Genomic DNA, 24,965 nt, shown 5'->3' with positions numbered 1-24,965 from the left:
TAACAAGACAGAGGAAGGCAGTGAATTTAATAAACTATGAGTGAAACTTACCTTAATTTAATCTTTATGAATAATGCGCACAAAGGAAATAATGTAACCTTGCATGATATCTGCATAAATCTAACAAAGATGGGACAAGGTGAAAAAAGGCATAGTTTGGATAAAAAAAAGATGATGCTAAGAATGCAGTTAACATTTTAGGCTGAGAGAAACTAGAAAGGCTAATATGAAACTTGAACAGTGAAATACGAACATCAACCCTTCAGCTATTTATTATCAGGGATGGAAAGCAGAATAAAAAAGAAACAAGTGAGAATACAGGATATCTTGGTTGCTTTCTCCTGTCTTCATGAAACTGTTCTTGAGATTTCTGTATGCCACTTGAAATTGAGGATTTTTCCTGGTTCAAGGTAATCATATCTCTGCTCCTAATGGGGATAGAACTCGCATAGCCTCAGGAAATGATAATAAGATTCTGTAATGTTGTGAAAGGTATGAAGGTGGTGATTGTGAATTTATAGGTAGGGAGCTTTGACCATGTCTCCTAGAAGTTCTCCACTCTTCTTTTGGATTTTGCCATTAGGAGTAAGTATCCCTCTACTCAAGAGAGAGGATATAGAGGATACACAGCACGGGGCACCCTGTGGTTTTGCCTGCATGACGACGGAGAGGACATGAGGAAGTGGGATGGGAAATCTACCTCGGCCCTAGAGGCACGGGTACGTGAGTTGCAAGGAGAAACAATCACACAAGGGGGTTCTTCCAGGAAAACTGCAGCTCCGGTTTCCAGTGAGCAGTTCCCCAGACAGAGTAGGAGGGCTAATTTTACTTCCGATCTTAATCAAGGGACTTGTGATTCACATTTACAAGAAGTGAACAACGAATACTGTGACCAGGACTAGAGGGGCCCCTGCCTCCAGCCAGGTGGAGGAAAGGGACAACTGGGTTTACTGGACTGTGTGGATTCGATGGCCTGGCACATCAGACCCACAGGAGTAGAAGGCTCTAGGGGACACACGTGCACAGGGTACCCTAATGCCATCAAGCTATGCAGGGGCAGAACCCATCTGTATGTCTGGAGTGACAGGGGGATCCCAACAGCTAACTGTATTGGAGGCAGAAGTGAGCCTAACTGGGAATGAGTGGCAAAAGCACCCCATTGTGACTGGCCCAGACGCTCCGTGCATCCTTGGCATAGACTACCTCAGGAGAGGGTATTTCAAGGACCCAAAAGGGTACCGGTGGGCTTTTGGTATAGCTGCCTTGGAGACGGAGGAAATTAAACAGCTGTCCACCTTGCCTGGTCTCTCAGAGGACCCTTCTATTACGGGGTTGCTGAGGGTTGAAGAACAACAGGTGCCGATCGCTTCCACAACAGTGCACCGGTGGCAATATTGCACCAACCGAGACTCCCTGATTCCCATCCATAACCTGATTCGTCGACTGGAGAGCCAGGGAGTGATCAGCAAGACTCGCTCACCCTTTAACGGTCCCATATGGCCAGTGCGAGAGTCTAATGGGGAGTGGAGACTAACAGTAGACTGCTGTGGCCTGAATGAAGTCACGCCGCCACTGGGTGCTGCCATGCTGGACATGCTAAACTTCAATACGAACTGGAGTCAGAGGCAGCCAAGTGGTAGCATAGAGTCACAGAATCGTTTAGGTTGGAAAAGACCTTTAAGATCATCCAGTCCAACCATTAACCTAACATTGCCAAGTCCACCACTAAACCAATTAAGGGCAGAGTAGCAACCCCACGCCTCCTGGCTTGGTGGCTGGATCATTTATAATGAAAGTAAAAGTAGGAATCATTAAGTTTTGAAAGGACCTCTAAGATCATCAGTCCAACCGTCAACCCAACACCGCCATGCTTACTAAACCATGTCTCAAAGTGCCACGTCTACCCGTTTTTTGAACACTTCCAGGGATGGTGACTCCACCACCTCTCTGGGCAGCCTGTTCCAATGCTTGACTACCATTTCCGTGAGGAAATTTTTCCTAATATCCAATCTAAACCTCCCCTGGCACAGCTTGAGCCCATTTCCTCTCGTCCTATCGCTAACTACTTGGGAGAAGAGACCAACACCCACCTGACTACAACCTCCTTTCAGGTAGTTGTAGAGAGCGATAAGGTCTCCCCTCAGCCTCCTCTTCTCCAGGCTAAACAGCCCCAGTTCCCTCAGCCGCTCCCCATAAGGCCTGTGCTCCAGACCCTTCACCAGCTTCGTTGCCCTTCTCTGGACACGCTCCAGCACCTCAATGTCTTTCTTGTACTGAGGGGCCCAAAACTGGACACAGTATTCCAGGTGCGGCCTCACCAGCGCCGAGTACAGGGGCACAATCACCTCCCTGCTCCTGCTGGCCACACTATTCCTGATACAAGCCAGGGTGCTGTTGGCCTTCTTGGCCACCTGGGCACACTGCTGGCTCATGTTCAGCCGGCTGTCAACCAGCACCCCCAGGTCCTTTTCGGCCAGGCAGCTTTCCAGCCACTCTTCCCCAAGCCTGTAACGTTGCATGGGGTTGTTGTGACCCAAGTGCGGGACCCGGCACTTGGCCTTGTTAAACCTCATACAGTTGGCCTCGGCCCATCGGTCCCGCCTGTCCAGGTCCCTCTGCAGGGCCATCCTACCCTCGAGCAGATCGACACTCCCACCCAACTTGGTGTCATCTGCAAACTTAGTGAGTGCGCACTCAATCCCCTGCCCCAATCGATATCGCTAATGCGTTTTTCTCCATCCCTTTGGCAGCAGAGTGCAGGCCCCAGTTTGCTTTCCCTTGGAGGGATGTTCAGTACACCTGGAACCGACTGCCCCAGGGGTGGAAGCACAGCCCCACCATTTGCCATGGACTGATCCGGACGGCACTGGAACAGGGTGAAGCTCCAGAACATCTGCAGTACATTGATGACATCATCGTGTGGGGCAATACAGCAGAAGAAGTGTTTGAGAAGGGAAAGAAAATAGTCCAAATCCTTCTGAAGGCCGGTTTTGCCATAAAACAAAGTAAGGTCAAGGGACCTGCACAGGAGATCCAATTTTTAGGAATAAAATGGCAAGATGGACGTCGTCAGATCCCAATGGATGTGATCAACAAAATAACAGCTATGTCCCCACCAACCAGCAGAAAGGAAGCACAAGCTTTCTTAGGCGTTGTGGGTTTTTGGAGAATGCATATTCCAAATTACAGCCAGATCGTAAGGCCTCTCTACCAAGTGACCCGGAAGAAGAATGATTTCAAATGGGGCCCTGAGCAACGACAAGCCTTTGAACAAATTAAAAGGGAGATAGTTCATGCAGTAGCCCTTGGGCCAATCCGGACAGGGCAGGATATAAAAAATGTGCTCTACACCGCAGCCGGGGAGAAGGGCCCTACCTGGAGTTTCTGGCAGAAAGCACCGGGGGAGACTCGAGGTCGACCCCTAGGGTTTTGGCGTCGGGGATACAGAGGATCCAAAGCCTGCTATCCTCCAACTGAGAAAGAGATACTGGCATCATATGAAGGGGTTCGAGCTGCTTCAGAAGTGGTTGGTACTGAAGCCCAGCTCCCGGACTGCCCGTGCTGGGCTGGATGTTCAAAGGGAGGGTCCCCTCTACACATCATGCAACTGATGCTACGTGGAGTAAGTGGGTTGCGCTGATCACTCAACGGGCTCAAATAGGAAACCCCAGTCGCCCAGGAATCTTGGAAGTGATCATGGACTGGCCAGAAGGCAAAAATTCTGGAATATCACCAGAGGAGGAGGTGACACGTGCTGAGGAAGCCCCACTGTATAATAAATTGCCAGAAAATGAGAAGCAATATGCCCTGTTCACTGATGGGTCCTGTCGTCTTGTGGGAAAGCATCGGAGGTGGAAAGCTGCTGTATGGAGTCCTATAGGACAAGTGGCAGAAAGTGCTGAAGGAGAAGGGGAGTCGAGTCAGTTTGCAGAGGTGAAAGCCATCCAGCTGGCTTTAGATATTGCTGAAAGAGAAAAGTGGCCATTCCTTTATCTCTATATCGACTCATGGATGGTGGCAAATGCCCTGTGGGGGTGGTTGCAGCAATGGAAGCAGAGCAACTGGCAGCGCAGAGGCGAACCCATCCGGGCTGCTGCATTGTGGCAAGATATTGCTGCCCGGGCAGAGAACCTGGTTGTAAAAGTACATCACGTAGATGCTCACGTACCCAAGAGTTGGGCCACTGAAGAACAGGAAAATGACCAGCAGGTGGATCAGGCCGCTAAGATTGAAGTGGCTCAGGTGGATCTGGACTGGCAACATCAGGGTGAATTATTTATAGCTTGGTGGGCCCATGATGCCTCAGGCCATCAAGGAAGGGATGCAACATATAGATGGGCTCATGATCGAGGGGTGGACTTAACCATGGACAGTATTGCACAGGTTATTCGTGAATGTGAAACATGCGCTGCAGTCAAGCAAGCCAAGGGGTTCAAGCCTCTCTGGTATGGTGGGCGATGGCTGAAATATAAATATGGGGGGGCTGTCACGACACAAACTGGGCTGCCCAGAGAGGATCGTGGAGGTTCTGTGTTTCCCTTGGGCTAAATTAAGGTGAACCAACACCAAGCGATTGATTAACCACTTTATCGATGGTAAACACCAACCTGAACTTGGAAAGCATAATGGTAGGCAACCCGAACCAGGAAAGCGCAGCGCAACGGTAGGCAACGTGGGTTCTATTTCAAGTACTTATAAGAGGAAAGGAAAAGGAAGAAAGGAGAGAGAGAGAGAGAGATCACTGCCCTTGGATCCCGCGATGTCGATGGTAAACTTGGCAGTCGTCCGGTGGTGGGCGTGCCGCTCTTGGAGTGCAGGGCCGCCGGCAGCAGGTGGGGGAGGCAGGTCCGGAGCAGCAGCAGCAGCGTGGAGTCCTCCAATGGTGGGGGTGCACACGTGGCTCCTCGGAGTTGTGTCTTTTATAGGCCAGTCCCCGCCTCTAGTCTCGCCCCCCTTGAGGCTTGTTCCAGAATGTTCTTCATCTTCTGCGCAGGCGCCACTGTGTGTGTGGGGGTGGTGGTCGTGAGCCCCTTCCTCAAATGAACTCCGCGTGACCTCCAGCGGAACTGCACATCCTCCAGTAGGCCTCCTGGCTCCTTCTCACCTCACCTGTGGTGCTATGCAGACTCCAATTTATTGCTTATCGCTATGGAGACCTTAACTTGCCTCTGTGTAGACCTTAACTTGCCCCACCACAATGTTTGAGACGTTAACTCTTTCAGTCTCTCACAGAGGCCTGGCAGATTGATTATATCACACTCCCACGAACACGCCAAGGCAAACGCCACATGCTCACCATGGTGAACCACCGGATGGCTGGAAACATATTCTGTGGCCCATGCCGCCGCCCGGAACACTATCCTGGGCCTTGAAAAGCAAGTCTTATGGTGACATGACACCCCAGAAAGAATTGATTCAGACAACGGGACTCATTTCCGAAACAACCTCATAGACACCTGGGCCAAAGAGCATGGCATTGAATGGGTATATCACATTCCCTATCATGCATCAGCCTCTGGGAAAATCGAACGATACAATGGACTGTTAAAGACTACCCTGAGAGCAATGGGTGGTGGGATGTTCAAACATTGGGATACACATTTAGCGAAGGCTAAATTAGGTTAGTCAACACTAGGGGGTCTGCCAATCGAGCTGCCCCTGCCCAATCAAAACTCTTACATACTGTAGAGGGGCATAAAGTTCCTGTAGTGCACGTAAAAAACATGCTGGGGAAGACAGTCTGGGTTACTTCCCCCTCTGGCAAAGGCAAACCCATTCGTGGGATTGCTTTTGCTCAAGGACCTGGGTGCACTTGGTGGGCTGATGCGAAAGGATGGGGAGGTCCAATGTGTACCTCAAGGGGATTTGATTTTGGGTGAAAATAGCCAATGAACTGAATGGTATGATGTTAATTGCTATATAATACTCTGTGCCATCTCTTTTGATATGGCATATAGCAACCATAATGGTATTACAGTAAGAATTGCCCAGACTAATGAAGAATGAACTTTGATGAAACCGAGCAAAGTGCAGCAATGATAGAACCGCAGCGGTGATGGAACCAGAACTGGCTTCAGGATGCAACAATCCAACACTACGCACCATCTCTCCTGCCCTGAAAGACTATTATGACAAATCGAGCCCAAAGTCATGGACTGAATGAACTCAGTGGACATTTTAGAGGGATGGCCCATAGACTAAGGGAATGATATCTGTGTGTATACATCAAAAGACAGAGAAAGTGGTGGTGATTAATTGGAATGTATTGGAAAGGGTAGGACCTGGGCATGACGTAGATGGTAGAGAATAAGGGGTGGATACTGTCCTGGTTTTGGCTGGGACAGAGTTAATTTTCTTCCTAGTAGCAGGCATAGTGCTGTGTTTTGGATTTCGTATGAGAATAATGTTGATAACACACTGATGTTTTAGTTGTTGCTAAGTACTGCTTATGCTAGTCAAGGACTTTTCAGCTTCCCAGGCTCTGCCAGGTGCACAAGAGGCTGGGAGGGAGCATAGCCAGGACAGCTGACCCAAACCGGCCAAAGGGCTATTCCATACCATATGACATCATGCTCAGTATATAAACTGGGGGGAGTTGGCCGGGGGGCAGGGATCGCTGCTTGGGAACTGTCTGGGTATCGGTCGGCAGGTGGTAAGCAATTGCATTGTGCATCACTTATTTTGTATATTAATAATAATAATAATTTCCCTTCCTTTTCTCTCCTATTAAACTGTCTTTATCTCAACCCACGAATTTTATTTCCCCCCCCCCATTCTCTCCCCCATCCCACCGGGGAGGGGGGGAGTGAGCAAATGTCTGTGTAGTGTTTAGCTGCTTACCGACTTAAACCACAGCAACATGGTAGCAACTGCCTCCTTCCAGATGGTAAATTCACTGTCTGCTATCTCTTTGTGAACAGCCTGTCTTTCATGAACCTTGTAGTGCTTCAATGTTGGGGGCTGCTAAGTGTCCTGTGATTGTCCCATGAGCTTGCTAAAGGGCTGCCGTGTAATAACATTCCTGCTCACAGTAGAAGGTCTGTTAGCTGGGCCTAATGAGACCTGTGTGACTAGTTTTCTGGTACCTAGCTTCTTCAGCGGAACAGAGGAAAACTAAGGAGCTCTTGTTTGTAGGCTAGAGAGAACAACTCTCTAACTCCCTGTGCAACTCATGTCATGAAATTCATGACCTGGCTTATGGCTCTCAACTACATGAAGTGGCTGAAGTGTCAGGAATGGTCCCTTATGCAGCTGTATGTTGCTTGTGTATATGCCACAATGCTCAGAATCCAAACTGTTTATCACTTTGTAGTTGTGTCTTCATCCTGTTTCTTTACTGTAGTTCAGGTTGTGATGCATAGGGTTGGAGTTTTGAACATGCTGCTTTTGACTTAAACTGACAGATGGAAATATTTCCTTGCACAGCATCCGATTGCTTTGTGAAGCATGGAAGTCTATTATTGATATTCTCAGAATTAAAAAAAAAAAAAAATTAAAATTGCAATATAGGTAACAAGTTAGTTATAGCAATGGTTAAACAGCTGGTCATGGAAACAACTACCTAATACTGTGGTCTATAATTAGTAAGACATCTTGTAGTTGGATCATTTCATAACCTTCTGTTGCAAGGCTACTTATGTTTTTTTTCTTTTGATGCATCTGATAATAGCTATTGTATTGTCAGGGCACTAGCTGTGTGATTCAGAACGTTGTTTAGTTATATTTGCTCAAAGCATTGTGAAAATAGTGGATTATTGTTGTGGTTTAACCCCAGCCGGCAACTACGCACCACACAGCCGCTTGCTCACTACCCCCCAGTGGGGTGGGGGGAGAATCGGAAGAGTAAAAGTGAGAAAACTCATGGGTTGAGATAAAGGCAGATTAAGAATTTAAAAAAGGAGGGGAAAAAACAGCAGAGAGAGGGGAAAAAAAAACCCCACCAACAAACCCAAGAAAAACAAGTGATGCAAAAGAAAACAATTGCTCACCACCGACTGATGCCCAGCCTACTCCCTGAGCAACCGCAGCCCCTGCCAACCTCCATCCCCCCAGATTTATTGCTGAGCACGATGTCATATGGTATGGAATATCCCTTTGGCCAGTTGGGGTCAGCTGTCCCAACTGTGTCCCCTCCCGGCTTCTTGTGTACCTCCAGCCTACTCACTGGCAGGGCGGTGTGAGGAGCAGAAAAGGCCTTGATGCTGTGTAAGCACTGTTCAGCAATAACAAAACCCATCCCTGCATTATCAATGCTGTTTTCAGCACAAATCCAAAACATAGCCCCGTACAAGCTACTGTGAAGAAAATTAACTCCATCCCAGCCAAAACCAATACAATTATCATCACTTAAAACTTGCAAAGTTAATGTTGGAAATGAAAAAGTGTTCCTAGTTAGGACTAGGCAAGAAAATAATAGGTGACTAGAAATTATAGGGATCTTGTCCTTGGCAATGATGAAGGGTATAAATCTTAGTAGTAGTGAGTTACTGTTTGGAATGAGTACATTTGATAAGAGTCATGGCCGGAGGGGCAGCTTTCTTTTTATGAATAGCTAGGTAAGTTTTTTTACTTTGATACCCTCCTATCCAAGCTTTAATTCTTTTCATGAGACTAATATAATAGTACACTCTAGGTAAGACAACATTTTGCACCTCTTCAGGAAAAAAAATGCGTCCTGAGTGATAAGTTATGTGACAGCTTCTAAGTACTGATGCATGTGAAATTTATCATGTAACTTTTGTATTACATAGTCCTGTGAGATCAGAGAAAACTGAGAAATCATGGGTCTCTATTTAAAAAATAATTCTTTCCTCTGTCTGTTCAACATGGCATGTGGAAGGACCTGTGAGCTAGTCAAACTTGCCGACAACAGAATGCCATAATTGTTTGAATTTCAGTTTCCCCTTTCGTTTGGGTTTTGTGTGCTTTGCAAGTATTTTATAGTTAAGCATCAAGATAAAGTATTTAGAATTGGAATATGTTTTTGTATATTATATAAAAACATAAGTGTAATTAAGCAACAGAAGTCCTGTGTGAAAGAAAATAAAAAATATTTCTTCTGTGAATTCCGTTAGCTATGTGGCATGGTATCAGTTGCTGAAAGGTCAGGAATATGAAGTTATAAGCAAGATTTCTTGTGACAATAAGTCAAACTGAATAATTTCTGTTCTTTCCTATTATCTCATCTATCATAGTACTTATTGTGGAAAGGTGCTAGTGCTAATTTCAGTTTCCTCATATCCCAATAGCATGAATTCATGTGTTAGCAAGCTAGCATGTTCAACAATTCATTGAGGACTCTGCATCAACAGTGTCTGTCCTGGTTGCGGCTGGGATAGAGTTAATTTTCTTCCTAGTAGCTGGCATAGTGCTGTGTTTTGGATTTAATAGGAGAAGAATGCTGATAACACACTGATGTTTTAGTTGTTGCTAAGTACTGCTTATGCTAGTCAAGGACTTTTCAGCTTCCCATGCTCTGCCAGGTGCACAAGAAGCTGGGAGGGGGCACAGCCAGAATAGTTGATCCAAACTGCCCAAAGGGCTATTCCATACCACATGACGTCATGCTCAGTATATAAACTGGGGGGGGGTGGCCGGGGAGCAGCGATTGCTGCTCGGGAACTGTCTGGGTATCGGTCGGCGGGTGGTGAGCAATTGCATTGTGCATCACTTGCTTTGTATATTATTATTATTATCATTATTATATTGTTATTATCATCATTACTATCTTACTTTATTTCAATTATTAAACTGTTCTTATCTCAACCCAGGAGTGTTTCTCCCTCTTACTCCTCCGATTCTCTCCCCCATCCCACCGGGGTAGGGGGAGTGAGCGAGCGGCTGCGTGGTGCTTAGTTGCTGGCTGCTGGGACAGTGTCCCAATCAGTTTTTAATTTTTCTAACCAATACTAACATCAGTAAGTCCTTTAAAATCCTGTATTCAATTATTCTTAGGTAAATTCTATTTCATAGTTAAAACTTATGTGCTTACAATTTAAGTCAAATATGTGCGTGTATTTGCATATGCATGTTTACCAAAATAAGCTTTAAAGGAACAAATATCAGTGCTACGAAAACTGCTGTTTTCATTGTATAGTACAACTTATTTCTCTAGGTTCTGAAGTACAAAAAGCCTTTTTTTGTCTGTCTTGTCTGTTTTACAGTAGAGAGGTTCAGTGAGCATCCAGGTTGTGGTGTACAAAATAGAACCTAGGCTTGATTTGCAGAAATGCTGAACGCTTCCAAATGCAATTGAAGTAAGCAGGAGTTTTTCACATGTAAAAACCTATATATATATATTGCTAAGTACTTTGGAAAAACAGGTGTAGGCATCTCAAACTTGAGATGTAATATTAATGGACACTTGTGAACTCAATCTGAATACCTCAGCTCCCTGTAAGTAAAATGGAATTAATACCATTTCCTTGTCTTGTGGGAGAATTGTAAGAACCAATTAGTTCATGTGTGTGACGAGCAGGACAGCTGACTGAAATTTGCCAAAGGGATATTCCATACCATATCAAGTCATGCTCGGCAATAAAAAAAAAAAAAGGGAGGGGTGTGTGTGTCTTCCAAGGTAGCCATTGCTCAGAGACTGGCTGGGTGTTGGTCTGCTTGTGGGAGGTAGTGATTGCTTGCCTTTGCATTGCTTCTGTTGTTTTGTTTTCTGTTTCCCCCAGCCCCATTCCTTTATTCCTTCTTCACTTATTAAACTTTATCTCAACCCACCAATTTTCTTGCTTTTGCTCTTCCTATTCCCTACCCTGTTCTGCTGGGGGTTGGGGGGAGTGAGCAAGCAGCTGTGTGGGTGGTTAGATGCTGGCTGGGGTCAACCCACCACAGACATGATCTTTCTAACATTGCCTCAAGTGCTATACAGTTGTTTGTTTTAATTAGGATGAGGAGAAGCAAAGGAGAGAGCTATATGAACAAGACTGCAGCTTTGCCAATGTAAACAGTATCTACACTGGTACTGCTTCTGCTGGTATATGTGATCTGTATCTGTATAGTCTATTTGACTTTCATTCTGATAGAAGTTCTCAAAGCCAACTTTCACTTCCATTTCATAGAAAAAATGTTTCTGGCAAGATTTTTATCAACAGCTAAGCTGTTCTTTTTATTTATTTATCTATTTATTTTTACTCTAAACTTTTGTAATTTTTCTTTTTTTCTCGTGTATGTTAAGCCAAAAGATCACTTTCTCATATCTCTTCCAAAATGCTTTTTTTGCAACTCTTGCAAGACATGCGTGAACTGGTAGAATCAATAGGTGAATGGTCTGAAATAGTTGATAATTTAAATAGTATAAAACAGTAGCTGTATATAAAAGTTTTCCTTTTTAAGAGGTTTTGAGAACAACACTTGGCTTTGCTTCAGTTGCTCCCTCCACTGCTGCTTCCCCCGCATTTGATTGTTTGGGGTAGAAAGAGGTCTGACTAGAGTTTTGTAAATAAAAGAAAATTGAGGTAAGGGTAAGGAATGTTTGAATGATGAGTCTAATCTTTGCCTTAAACTGAAGTGTTCTTTTGCAGTCTGTGAGTTGCTGTGCATCTGTATTTGTTTTTAATAGGCTGTGTGTTGGGTTTGGGGAAGACTTTTTTTTTTTTTTTTTTGGGGGGGGGGGGGGGGGGGGGGGGGGGCTGAAATATGGTCTGGTGACTGCTTCAATTCAGGTTATAGCCTGAACTGAAGCCTGAGTAGGCTTAAAATAAAACAGTGAGTCAGATCAGTTACCTCTGGTTCTGCTCGTTTACTGAAAATGAGCAAATTGGGGAGGAAAGAAAAAAGCTGGTTATAGAGAGCCTTTGTCCCCTTTGGGTGGTTCAGAGTGCTTTCCTCCAGTTTGAGTTATTTGGGGAAATGGGTTATCTGAACCTGTGAAGTTTTAAAAATTCTGTGTATTGGAAATAAGTAATTTGAGAGAGGTTGCACATGTAAATATCTGATAACTTTATTTGAAATAAAGGTTTGGAATTGCATCAGTTTTAACTGAGAACTTTCGTTAGTTTCACAGGTCTGTTCTGTGAAAATAAACAGAAGCCTTAAATTCTAAGGACACCCATTGTTACATTGTTTTTTAGGTGGTATCATGGAAAACTGGACAGAGCAATTGCAGAAGAACGTCTTTGGCAAGCGGGAAAACCTGGAAGTTACCTTATTCGAGAGAGTGATCGGAGACCGGGTTCATTTGTGCTTTCATTCCTTAGTAAAACAAATGTCAATCATTTTAGGTGAGAATTAAATGTTTTCTTTGAAAACAGTGTAACCTGTTTATTTGTGGGTTTAGAACTTAGTACAGCATAGAAAACAACTGTATTATAAATTGAATATTTTTTACTTTTCTTTTTATCCATGTATGGTATAGCTCTTTACTAGAGTTTAATTGTTTTAAACCATGCTACTTAAAAATTCTTTTACAGGCTAAAGAATGAAAATGTGAGGAAACCAACATCATCAGAATAGAGAAGCTTGTCTAAAGCTGTTGTGACTAAATTTACAGTAACATGCAGGCTTCTTATTAGCAATCGAAGGAGATTGTTTTGAGTCTATTCCTCAGTTATTGCAGCTCACAGGACATACTTGAATGTCAAAGTCGTAGCAAATCTGTGTGCTTCCTTTATAAGAAAGAAATAAGGAGAAACAAAGAGGCTATGTATTTAATAATATGAGGATTTTCTGGAATCAGCTTTCAGTATGTGTTAGAATTAGTTGTTCTAAATACAAATAGCCCTTTATCTGAAATTGTAACCAGGATTATTTTACCATTAGCAAGTTATATACATTAATTTATTCTCATTTAGTGTAAATGAGATATGTTCTGGGAAGCGCTTGAATGTTAGTCAGCAAGTAGTGTGCTGCAGTGTAATGTTCATCTTCACAAAATAGGATATCAAGTGCATCTTCAGCAGTAGAAAAAACCTTTGTCAGCTATCTAGATAACAAGAAATAAACAGAAAGCAAATTTACCTGCAAAGCAAACAAAGAGCATGCTCATGTTTGCATCATGCTGTCTGAGCTAACAATTCACGCTTCTCAGCTATACTGATTCTTGTTTGGGAACTGGTTACTATGTAGCAGTAGCAGAAAATTAAATTATGTTAATACTTGCTTTTTAAGTGCTGTTTTTAAGAGTCTTATTTTTAATAACTTCTGCTTATTGTAGCCAATATCAGGTGTTGAATGTTGGTTCATGTCCACCATAAAATTGTTTCTGGCATCTCAGATAGAAAATGGGAAACCATTAAAGACTTTCTTAGAAAGGGATCCTTATAATCTTTTCAAATCTTAAAGAATCTTTCCTTCTTGGATCCATTGAATACATGAAGAGATAACTATTCAAAGGAAACTAATTTGTTTGCCGATACTGTTCTTCATAGAACAGACATGCTTTTGGTTTCATTTGTTGACTGCAGAGCGTATGTGTTTTTGTTATTAGAAGGGCAGATGCTACACTCAAACATTTTTCAGCCTCGAGAATGGCAGTATTGAAATTATTTCAGCCAAATATAGGGATGCATCCACTGGGTCCCACAGACTGGAAGTGTCACTTTCACCAAAGCTTGTTCTTTGCCAATTGCAGCCTTCCAAAAATGGGTGAAACTTCCATTGCTCAACAATCTCACTGATATTTTGTTTCCTAAAAGTGATATTTTTTGGATTAAACTTTCCTTACATATTTCTGTTTGACTAAAATACTAATATTTTAGGTGAAAGTTCTCCAAACACCCCCCCCCCCCCCCCCCCCCGCCAAGTTGGATATGGGCATATGTTCATGCAGCATATGATTGACAGATAGTGTATGAGTCCATCAAAACTAAATTCTTTTTGGCTGTAGTAGTATGTTTTTTGGTGAGTTGCTGAGCGATATAAAATATTGGGAAGGAAAATCTTTATCTTTTCATCTTGTCCTTCAGAATTTTCCATGATTACAGAAGTCTTTGTATTTATTAGTCCTGTGTGTTCTGAAGAAAGGTTTCATTTGAGCTTGATTTAATAATAAAATGTGAAACACTAAATTTCATTTAAAAGCCTAAACTCTGAATAATTTACCATGGATTTTATAAGGAATCTGGTAGAAAATATGCCAAGAGATCTAGTCTAGATCCTTAAAGTTATATTATTTGCTGACTCCCCTTGCAGTGCTATATGCTTAAAAACTTCAAATTTCATCTCTGAAGATTGATCTTAGTATACGTTTTACACTCCTGTTTGGGAGAAATAATATAAACAACTGACCTGAGAAGAGAGATTTTTTTTTTTTAAAGCAGGAATGTATCAGAATACTGACCCGTTAAAGAAAAATAGAATAAAAGTGTAAGAAACCAACTACAGATAAATAACATACTCATCTGAGTTTCTCAGCAGATAAATTTGTTTTTTCCTTTTGTTTTTGAATTGTTCATGAGCTTTGTAAAGAAGTCAAATGCTAAGTAGAAAACTTAGTAGAGTCAGACATGTTTAACCTTTTGTACTGTAATTTGTTTTGAAATATCTTTAAGATAGCTTGTCTTCTGGAAACTGGAGAGAGAGGTAACATGATGTTAGATGTTATGTTTTTTCTTTAAGTGAAATTTGATTAGTTGACTAATAGTTTCTCTCAGTTTCTTGTATTTTATTGCATATTTTTATCTTCACTGATCAATGACACTATATATTCTTAGACTTCAGTTTGTGCAGGTATGTCATAAGACTTCCTCCTTTAGCGGAAGTGCTCACCAAGCCACTTTCAATCATTTATCAGCAGTCCTGGCTAACCAGGGAGGTTCCAGTTGACTGGAGGTTAGCAAATGTGACGCCCATCTACAAGAAGGGCTGGAAGGAGGATCTGGGGAACTAGAGGCCTGTCAGTCTGACCTCGGTGACGGGGGAGGTCATGGAGCAGATCATCTTGAGTGCCATCACATGGCACGTACAGGACAACCAGGCGATCAGGCCCAGTCAGCATGGGTTTAGGAAAGGCAGGTCCTGCTTGACTAACCTGATCTCCTTCTATGACAAGGCAAACCACTTAGTGGATGAGGGAAAGGCTGTGGATGTTGTTTACCTGGACTTTAGTAAAGCCTTTGACACCGTTTCCCACAGCATTCTCCCAGAGAAACTGGCTGCTCATGGCCTGGACAGGTGTACGCTTCGCTGGGTAAAAAAAACTGGCTGGATGGCCAGGCCCAAAGAGTTGCGGTGAATGGAGTTAAATCCAGTTGGCGGCCGGTCACAAGGGGTGTTCCCCAGGGCTCAGTATTGGGGCCAGTTCTGTTTAATACCTTTGTCAACGATCTGGATGAGGGGATCGAGTGCACCCCCAGTAAGTTTGCAGACAACACCAAGTTGGGTGGGAGTGTTGATCTGCTTGAGGGTAGGAAGGCTCTGCAGAGGGATCTGGACAGGCTGGACCGATGGGCCGAGGCCAACTGTATGAGATTCAACAAGGCTAAGAGCCGGGTCCTGCACTTGGGTCACAACAACCCCATGCAACGCTACAGGCTTGGGGAAGAGTGGCTGGAAAGCTGCCCGGCGGAAAAGGACCTGGGGAGTGTTGGGTCAACAGCCGGCTGAATGTGAGCCAGCAGTGTGTCCAGGTGGCCAAGAAGGCCAACAGCATCCTGGCTTGTATCAGGAATAGCGTGGCCAGCAGGAGCAGGGAGGTGATTGCCCCCCTGTACTCGGCCCTGGTGAGGCCGCACCTGGAATACTGTGTCCAGTTTTGGGCCCCTCAATACAAGAAAGACATTGAGGTGCTGGAGCGTGTCCAGAGAAGGGCAACGAAGCTGGTGAAGGGTCTGGAGCACAGGCCTTATGGGGAGCAGCTGAGGGAACTGGGGTTGTTTAGTCTGGAGAAGAGGAGGCTGAGGGGAGACCTTATCGCTCTCTACAACTGCCTGAAAGGAGGTTGTAGCGACGTGGGTGTTGGTCTCTTCTCCCAAGTAGTTAGCGATAGGACGAGAGGAAACGGCCTCAAGCTGCGCCAGGGGAGGTTTAGATTGGATATTAGGAAAAATTTCTTCACGGAAAGGGTAGTCAGGCATTGGAACAGGCTGCCCAGAGAGGTGGTGGAGTCACCATCCCTGGAGGTGTTCAAAAAACGGGTAGACGTGGCACTTTGGGACATGGTGTAGTGGTGGACTTGGCAGTGTTAGGTTAGCGGTTGGACTCGATGATCTTAAGGGTCTTTTCCAACCTAAATGATTCTGTGATCTTAAAAGTGATTGTTTTGACACTGCAACAAGTGTTCTGGTGGAAAGTTTGATGTTTTTCCCATTTGCTACATAATTTATTGGAAACTAGCATTCTGCAGCTTTCATAAAACTGCCGATTTCCCAATTTTTACCAAAAATTATAGTGTTTAAGTAGATGTAGTGGGTTGACCCTGGCTGGATGCCAAGTGCCCACCAAAGCCGCTCTATCACTCCCTTTCTCAACTGGACAGGGGAGAGAAAATATAACGAAAAGCTCGTGGGTCGAGATAAGGACAGGGAGATCACTCAGCAATTACTGTCACGGGCAAAACTGACTCGACTTGAGGAAAACCAGGTTAATTTATTACCAATCAAAACTGAGTAGGTTAATGAGAAATAAAACCAAATCTTAAAACACCTTCCCCCCACCCCTTCCTTCTTCCCAGGCTCAACTTCACTCCTGATTTTCTCTAGCTTCCCCCCCCCCCCCCCAAAGCAGTGCAGAGGGATGGGGAATGGGGGTTGTGGTCAGTTCATCCCACGTTGTCTCTGCCACTCCTTCCTCCTCAAGGGGAGGACTCCTCACACTCTTCCCCTGCTGCAGCGTGGGGTCCCTCCCACGGGAGACAGTCCTCTGCGAACTTCTCCAACGTGGGTCCTTCCCACGGGCTACAGTTCTTCATGAACTGCTCCAGCATGGGTCCCTTCCACGGGGTGCAGTCCTTCAGGAGCAGACTGCTCCAGCGTGGGTCCCCCACGGGGTCACAAGTCCTGCCAGAAAACTTGCTCCAGCATGGGCTCCTCTCTCTCCACGGGTCCACAGGTCCTGCCAGCGTGGCTCTCCACGGGGTCACAGCCTCTTTCTGGCATCCACCTGCTCCGGCGTGGGGTCCTCCACGGGCTGTAGAGTGGACATCTGCTCCACCGTTAACCTCCATGGGCTGCAGGGGGGCAGCCTGCGTCTCCATGGTCTTCACCACGGGCTGCAGGGGAAACTCTGCTCCGTTGCCTGGAGCACCTCCTCCCCCTCCTTCTTCACTGACCTTGGTGTCTGCATAGTCGTTCCTGTCACATATTCTCACTCCTCACTCCAGCTGCAGTTTGTGTCCCGGTGGTTTTTTCCCCCTTAAATATGTCATCACAGAGGCGCTACCACCGTCGCTGATGGGCTCGGCCTTGGCCAGTGGCGGGTCCGTCTTGGAGCCCACTGGCATTGGCTCTATCGGACATAGGGGAAGCTTCTAGCATCTTCTCACAGAAGCCACCCCTGTAGCCCCCCCGCTCCCAAAACCTTGCCATGCAAACCCAGTACAGTAGGTCAAATGCCTTGTTCACTTTTTTTTTCCCTATGTATAACTAAAGGAATAGTTCAATCCCTCTGTCAGTATTTTGTCCCTTCTCCAAGTTGCTTTTCCAGATAGGTCTTCACATTTTTAAAGAAGTGTTATTAGTCAGGGCTGCTGTCCAACTTCTGTGTTGCTGGAAAAATTTAGGCCCTCTTGATGCCATCAATTTACATAACTGATTGTTTCTTTGGATTGTCTGGTCAAAAATATTGTTTCAACTGATGTACTTTTTTTTCCTTGTACAAATGACTCTTGTGTAATACAAATGTTTTAAAAACTGTTAACTCTTACCTAAATCAATTATTTCTGACTGTTTTTAGAACTTGTATTGCATAGCAATATGAACAGACGTGGCATTTTCCATTTTTTGGTAAGACAGGTGTGTTCACAAATCTGGGTACTAAAATACACACCCCCCCCACCCCACAAAAATAAAACCAAACCCAACGTGCACACACCCCAACTACATAAGTTAGCGAGTAAGATGAGCAATCTTATAAGAATTTTCTTTTGTGTTAAGCTATTGAAATTTATTTTAAGCATTTTTCCTATTTATTAGCAGGCTTTTAAATTGAGTACATTATTATTATTTCTTATTTTTTAGCATGGATACTAGACTAACTGTAGAAAAGTGACTAATTTTTGAAGGTATTTCAGTATTCTGCACTGTATAATTAAGTGCAGTTATTTGTTACCAAAATATATTGATACTTTGCCAAATTTATACAGGCCTATCATATAAGCTGCATGTCCTGCATGATAGAAGTATTAATGCTGTTACCTCTACTAATGTAGTATGTCATTTGTCCAGGGTGCTGGTAATTACATTTTTGTGTTTAATTTCATTTAGTTCTAGCAAATCTGCTTACTTTTTTGTAAATCTACATCTCCTTTACAGTCTTCAAATATTTTTATGTCGTGATGTTTATCAGTAACTGCTGATGAGATATTCATTAGTTAAGGAGGGGGGGGTGTGTGTGTGTGTGTATATGAGAGAGAGAGAGAGAGAGAGAGTGTAATATTGCATTTTGTTGAACATAGACAGCCTGCTTTAAAAACTCAGTGTTATCCTAACTTCCTTTTAAAAAAATTTAAAAATCACAAAACCAACAAAAAAACACCCCAACGATTTGTAGCAAAAGATTTTCTTCTGTCAAGCTTCCTTTTCTTTATTAACAGGATTATTGCCATGTGTGGAGACTATTACATTGGTGGACGTCGCTTTGCTTCGCTCTCGGACCTAATTGGTTATTACAGTCATGTGTCTTGTTTGCTGAAGGGGGAAAAGCTATTCTTTCCAGTAGCACCTCCAGAGGCAAGTAGTAAAATTTTCAAATGTCATTTACTTAAATATTAATATCATTAATCTTGCATTCGATATTCATAGTTTTCTATGAAAAAACCATTGTAGACAGCTTCCCCTAGTTCTAGAGCTGTCTCAGCATATGGTGAACTATAAGGAGTATATAAACATGTTCTTACTGATAGAAAGTAATGATAAAAAGTTGGTTTTTAATGAAAATCTGTAATGAGAAAGCTAGATATCAGGTATTGCAGTTATCTCCAAATGTAGTAATAACATTGTATGTAAACTGAGATAAACAAGAAAATGTGTGGTTCTTGGCTAGGAAAGAGCACCATTGTAATGTACTTAGCCTCTAGGGTTTTACACTGACTTTCAAAATAATATTACTGTTTTGTAGCAAAGATTTCAAAACACACATCCTGGAAATAACCAAAGTTCCTGAAAGCTGGGCTTCTTTCAAGTGACTGTCCTTAAGACAATATCAGTAATTAAAAAAAAAAACCAAACACACACACACACAAAAAACCCCAACCCAAACAAAACAGCCCCCCCAAAACACCTGCCAGACTGTGCTGCCCCCCCCCCAAATAAAGACGTTTCTGAAAGTTAAACTTCTGTAAATTTCCACTAAGTGGAAGAAAGTTCTAAAGTACTCTTTCATGGGAATTACATTATTGGTAATTTGATTTTTGGAGATAACGTGACCGATAATGTTACAAGGCTAGAAACAAAATGAGAGCTTTTGTAGATAACTTTAGGAATTAAGCATTTCCAGCTCTTACTATTTTTGACCCTTTGAAAAAGTAAAACTAGCAAAGGGATACAAATGACTGTTACCAGTCTTTTGCCTCAGAATAGCATAATGTTGGGGAGAGGAAGTCATAGAATCATAGAATTGTTTAGGTTGGAAAAGACCTTTAAGATCATCCAGTCCAACCATTAACCTAACGCTACCAAGTCCACCACTAAACCAATTAAGGGTAAGAGTAATAATTAATTTCATGTTTCCTGGCTTGGTGGCTGGATTATTTTTAATGAAAGTAAAACTAGGAATCATTAAGGTTGGAAAGGACCTCCAAGATCATCAGTCCAACCGTCAACCCAACACCACCATGCTTACTAAACCATGTCCCAAAGTGCCACGTCTACATGTTTTTTTTGAACACAAGTCTACACTAGAATGAAAGGGAAAATTAATATCTTTGCACTCTTCTCTTAAATTGTAGCCTGTGGAGGATAGAAGGAGAGTTCGAGCAATTCTACCTTACACCAAAGTGCCAGAAACTGATGAAATAAGGTATGTTTTAATAACAGGTAGAAGCAATTGTGAAAGTCTTGGAGTATTTATAAATACTAATGATTTCAGTATATGTTCACTATGCAAATACTTTCCAGTTGCTTCTTAGACTTAATGCTCTGGGAGGTTAAAGGTATGATGCCTCTTTTCTTTTCCTTTTTTTCTTTTTTGTCTCGTGTCTTGTCATCTCTCTCCTTGTCTTTTTTCTCTTTTTCTCCCCCCACCGGATATAGCAATAACACTTTTATTCTGGGTATACTGTTGTTGCATTAAGAGGTTTGGGGAGATGCCCAATTCGTCGTTATAAGTCCAGTCGCATTCAGTGTACTGAACTATCACGATTACGGATGCACAAATAACGCAAGGCACCTTCCGTCTAGTTGCGTTCCATGAACTACCACGGCCACACTTGAAGAGTCTGGTCGCGTTCAATGAGAACTATCACGGCTAGATTAATGAATAGTGCAGTTTATTAAAGCAACAGACACACAGGTTCTTTGGATTACCGGTGATAAATTCACTGTCTGCAAAGCATGTGCAAATACTAAGAGTATGAGTAACACAGCCTGGCTAGAAATGCATTAAAAGATACAAAGCGACTCTATAGAGGTTTCTAAGTTTCCCGGGGAGGCACTTGGTATAACCAAGTGTTAGAATCTTACGCAAAGGCGTCCCAATGGGGGGGAAGAGAGACTCAGCCCGTTGACTGATCCCAGAAGTCAGAGTGGTACGCGATGGTATCTTCCCTAACATCCCCCCTCTCTCAAGCTATTTTATACTGTTTTTTACCTTTCAGGTGGAGCTTGAGTGACTCTAGTCATACATACCTTTGTTATGATTGGTGTAAAGTTTTCTCGCTTTGCTTTTAAAGGTATAGACTAGAAAAATTCAAAGCGCAAGCTCAGTGAGGGGTGGTCTCACCTTAGAGGCGGGTAGCTTTTGGGATGGAGGTGTGTTTTGGTATTATAACGATATTATAATGAGCACGGTTTACCAAAGGACAGCATTTTGTCAAAAACATGACAGACTGTTGGCCCAGGGTCCCATATTATACTTTTTCCATTGTCCTCCTTCATTCATCCATCGTTTGCCCAAGTTCTTGCGGTGTTCCATTATACTGCACTCTGTTCCTTCGGTAAGTACATGTACAATTGTCCTGGTTTCGGCTGGGATAGAGTTAGTTTTCTTCCTAGTAGCAGGCATAGTGCTGTGTTTTGGATTTAGTAGGAGAAGAATGTTGATAACACGCTGATGTTTTTAGTTGTTGCTGAGTACTGCTTATGCTAGTCAAGGACTTTTCAGCTTCCCATGCTCTGCCAGGCGCACAAGAAACTGGGAGGGGGCACAGCCAGAATAGTTGATCCAAACTGACCAAAGGGCTATTCCATACCACATGACGTCATGCTCAGTATATAAACTGGGGGGGGGTTGGCCGGGGAGCAGCGATCGCTGCTCGGGAACTGTCTGGGTATCGGTCGGCGATTGCATTGTGCATCACTTGCTTTGTATATTGTTATTATTATTATCATTATTATATTATTATTATTATCATTTTACCTTATTTCAATTATTAAACTGTTCTTATCTCAACCCAGGAGTGGGGTTTTTTCACTCTTACTCCTCCGATTCTCTCCCCCATCCCATCGGGGTAGGGGGAGTGAGCGAGCGGCTGCGTGGTGCTTAGTTGCTGGCTGGGGCTAAACCACGACAACAATAAATCATTTGCCATGTTCTGGCACGGTCAGGACTATACAGGGACCAAAAGCAGCAGCAATACTTGATAAGGCCCTTTCCACTTTTTGACGAGTGGTTCGTCTTTCCACGTCCGTAGGTAGACCAAGTCTCAGGGCTTGAAGGAGTGTACTGGGGAATCCAGGGGCACAGGAGCTGCCCCGGCTGGGCAGAATGCTTCACAGCAGTCCCATCTGGGGTGCCACACAGAGCCTGGCCGCGGTGTCTCCACACCGCTCCACCCTCCGGGCAGTTCCTCTTAGAGCCAACACACCAAGATCCCCTGGCGTTGCCGACATCTAAGGTTGCAGGCCTAGGGAACTTTGCATGGAATGGATTCCTTGCATGCCAGCCGCACTCCACCTTGGAAGCTTCTTCAGTGCTGTACCTTTCCTAAAAATGTGAATTTAAGTTTAATTTCTAAGTCACCTCCAGCAATTGCTCCACAACTGTTTGTATTAATTGTAAGGGGAGTCACATTTAATTGCTAGAATGATGAAACTTAGTTTAGAAGTAGAACATTGCTAATTTCAAAGGCTTACCCACTTTGAGAAAAATGTAAGTTTGTGCATGAAGGAATTCTGTGCGAAAATGTCTCATGTGAGGGTTTGAAATAAATTGGCTGCGAATTTGCCTGCAGAAGTAGCTAGTAACAGATATATAGTTCAAGCCAAACCAATCTTGACCGCTAGAAAGAGAATGTGAGAATTGACTTTGATAAAATTAAGAACAGTATTTTTAGTGTCTTCCTTGAAATAAGGAAAAAAAGGAGAGACAGCCAAAAAAACTTGCCTTTAATGTTCTAGCACTCATATTGTTGCCTGTGCCTAAAAACTCTGTCCTTAAAATAGAGCAAGAATGATTCCCTTTCCTTCTCCCTCTCCCCTCTTTTGGAAAGAGTCTGTATTGAACAAATGATACTTTTAAATGTGTAATCTTAATATTTTAAGAAGTTATTGAATTGCCTCTCTGATTGCAAGGTGCCTACCAAGCTGCTCTATCACTCCCCCTCCTCAACTGGACAGGGGGGAGAAAATATGACAAAAGGCTCGTGGGTTGAGATAAGGACAGGGAGAGATCACTCAGTAATTACAATCATGGGCAAAACATACTCAGCTCAGGGAAATTAATTTAATTTATTGCAAATTAACAGCAGAGTAGGATAATGAGAAATAAGAACAAATCTAAAAACACCTTCCCCCCACCCCTCCCTTCTTCCCAGGCTCAACTTCACTCTCGAATTCTCTACTTCCTCCCCCCAAGTGGTGCAGGGGGATGGGGAATGGGGGTTGCGGCCAATTCATCACACGTTGTCTCTGCGGCTCCTTCCTCCTCACGCTGTTGCCCTGCTGCAGTGTGGGGTCCCTCCCATGGGAGACAGTCCTCCGTGAACTTCTCCAACGTGGGTCCTTCCCACGGGCTGCAGTTCTTCATGAACTGCTCCAGCATGGGTCCCTTCCACGGGGTGCAGTCCTTCAGGAGCAGACTGCTCCAGCGTGGGTCCCCCACAGAGTCACAAGTCCTGCCAGCAAACCTGCTCCAGCGTGGGCTCCTCTCTCTCCATGGGTCCACAGGTCCTGCCAGGAGCCTGCTCCAGCACGGGCTCTCCATGGGTTCACAGCCTCCTTCGGGGCGCATCCACCTGCTCCGGCGTGGGGTCCTCCATGGGCTTCAGGGTGGATATCTGCTCCACCGTCAACCTCCATGGGCTGCAGGGGGACAGCCTGCGTCTCCATGGTCTTCTCCACGGGCTGCAGGGGAATCTCTGCTCCAGCGCCTGGAACACCTCCTCCCCCTCCTCCTCCACTGACCTTGGTGTCTGCATAGTTGTTTCTCTCACATATTCTCACCCCTCTCTCTTCTGGCTGCTGTTGTGCAGCAGTTTTTCCCCCTTCTTAAATATGTTATCACAGAGGCGCTACCACTGTCGCTGATTGGCTCAGCCACTGCTGCAGCGCCCCATCCCCCGCTACCAAAACCTTGCCATGTAAACCCAATACACTCTCTCTCTCTCTCTCTCTCTCTTTTTTTTTTCCTGTGAACTGCTACTCATTTCCTTTCTAAGATTGATCTATCAAGAAAATCTATGGGATGGTCTTTACTCCCCACTTCTCTTGCATTTTCACATTATATGTTGTGTGGAAAGGATGCAAAACAAACAGTCCTATATCTAATAGAAGAACATATGCTAGTTGCTTGGAATTAATACTGCTTTCTTGAAGGAAGATTTGGAAGAGGTTTGTGGTGATTTCTAATGAGACCATCTTGGTTTCGCAAGTTGATAGAAGACACTGGTTGAATTGGGAATTGGGTTCTTGACAGGACTGTTAGCCTAAGATTATAGGGAAATGTATATGACAGCTTTATATCCTCATAGGGGTGGAAATTTATCTCAAGGTTGCGTGTCCAGTCCATTCTGACCTCTCTAAAAAACACTGTGGGGATATTCATCTTTTGAGAAGACCTCCTTTAAGCATACAAGAAGGTGGCAAGACAGGAGGGAACTCCGTAATTGTGTATTGCAAGTAGGGCTTCTTTCTGTTCTTATGCATAGTAGGATCCATCAAGTCCAGTGAGTGCCTAATTGCACCTACCAACTTAAGAGGAAAAAGCATTTCATTACTCTGCTATGGTAACAAGAATTGCAGGAAATTATACCTTTTCTCCCTCTTTTAGGATACAGCTGAAATGTAAAGTTTTGTGTGTCTGGCTAGGCTTCTGAGATCTGCATGGTAAAATAGTTCTGTTCATAGCAAAGCTGGGACAAAGTACTCTGTTTTAGGTCAAATTAATGTACTATACTCTTGTACTGTAAGGTACTCTTGAAGATTTTATGTATTTCAGGGAATCTTGTGACAATTTTAATGATATAATTAATATTTAGAGAGCTTGAAGTATTTCAGGGTTAATTTTGACCAGTCTTCCACGCAATAACTTACTGTGAACTTCTTTGTAATAGAACTGATGTAGAATGGCCTTGCTGTTTATTGTCCATTGTTAAGATTTAGGTTCATTAGGAGCTGAATTCATTCTGAGTACTTTCATTAGGCTTTTTTATTCTTGCTGTTTGCTTTGTGCTCAAGTTAATGCATTTTCTGTTACCCTCTGTCGCA

At 43.7% G+C, this 24,965-nt stretch overlaps 1 protein-coding gene across 1 annotated transcript in view; it reads left to right on the top strand.

Moving 5' to 3' along the window:
• The first annotated feature begins 3,497 nt into the window (after positions 1-3,497).
• Positions 3,498-24,965, top strand: part of LOC142596428 (ras GTPase-activating protein 1-like) — a 31,931-nt gene continuing 10,463 nt past the window's right edge. The window contains exons 1-4 of the mRNA XM_075725527.1: positions 3,498-3,505; positions 12,081-12,230; positions 18,698-18,833; positions 20,051-20,121. Coding sequence (XP_075581642.1) covers positions 3,498-3,505; positions 12,081-12,230; positions 18,698-18,833; positions 20,051-20,121 — 365 coding nt within the window. The remainder of the gene's footprint in view (positions 3,506-12,080; positions 12,231-18,697; positions 18,834-20,050; positions 20,122-24,965) is intronic.

The sequence above is a fragment of the Pelecanus crispus genome, chromosome W (assembly GCF_030463565.1).
Source record: "Pelecanus crispus isolate bPelCri1 chromosome W, bPelCri1.pri, whole genome shotgun sequence".
NCBI lineage: Eukaryota > Metazoa > Chordata > Aves > Pelecaniformes > Pelecanidae > Pelecanus > Pelecanus crispus.
This window is presented reverse-complemented; position numbering and strand designations above follow the sequence as displayed.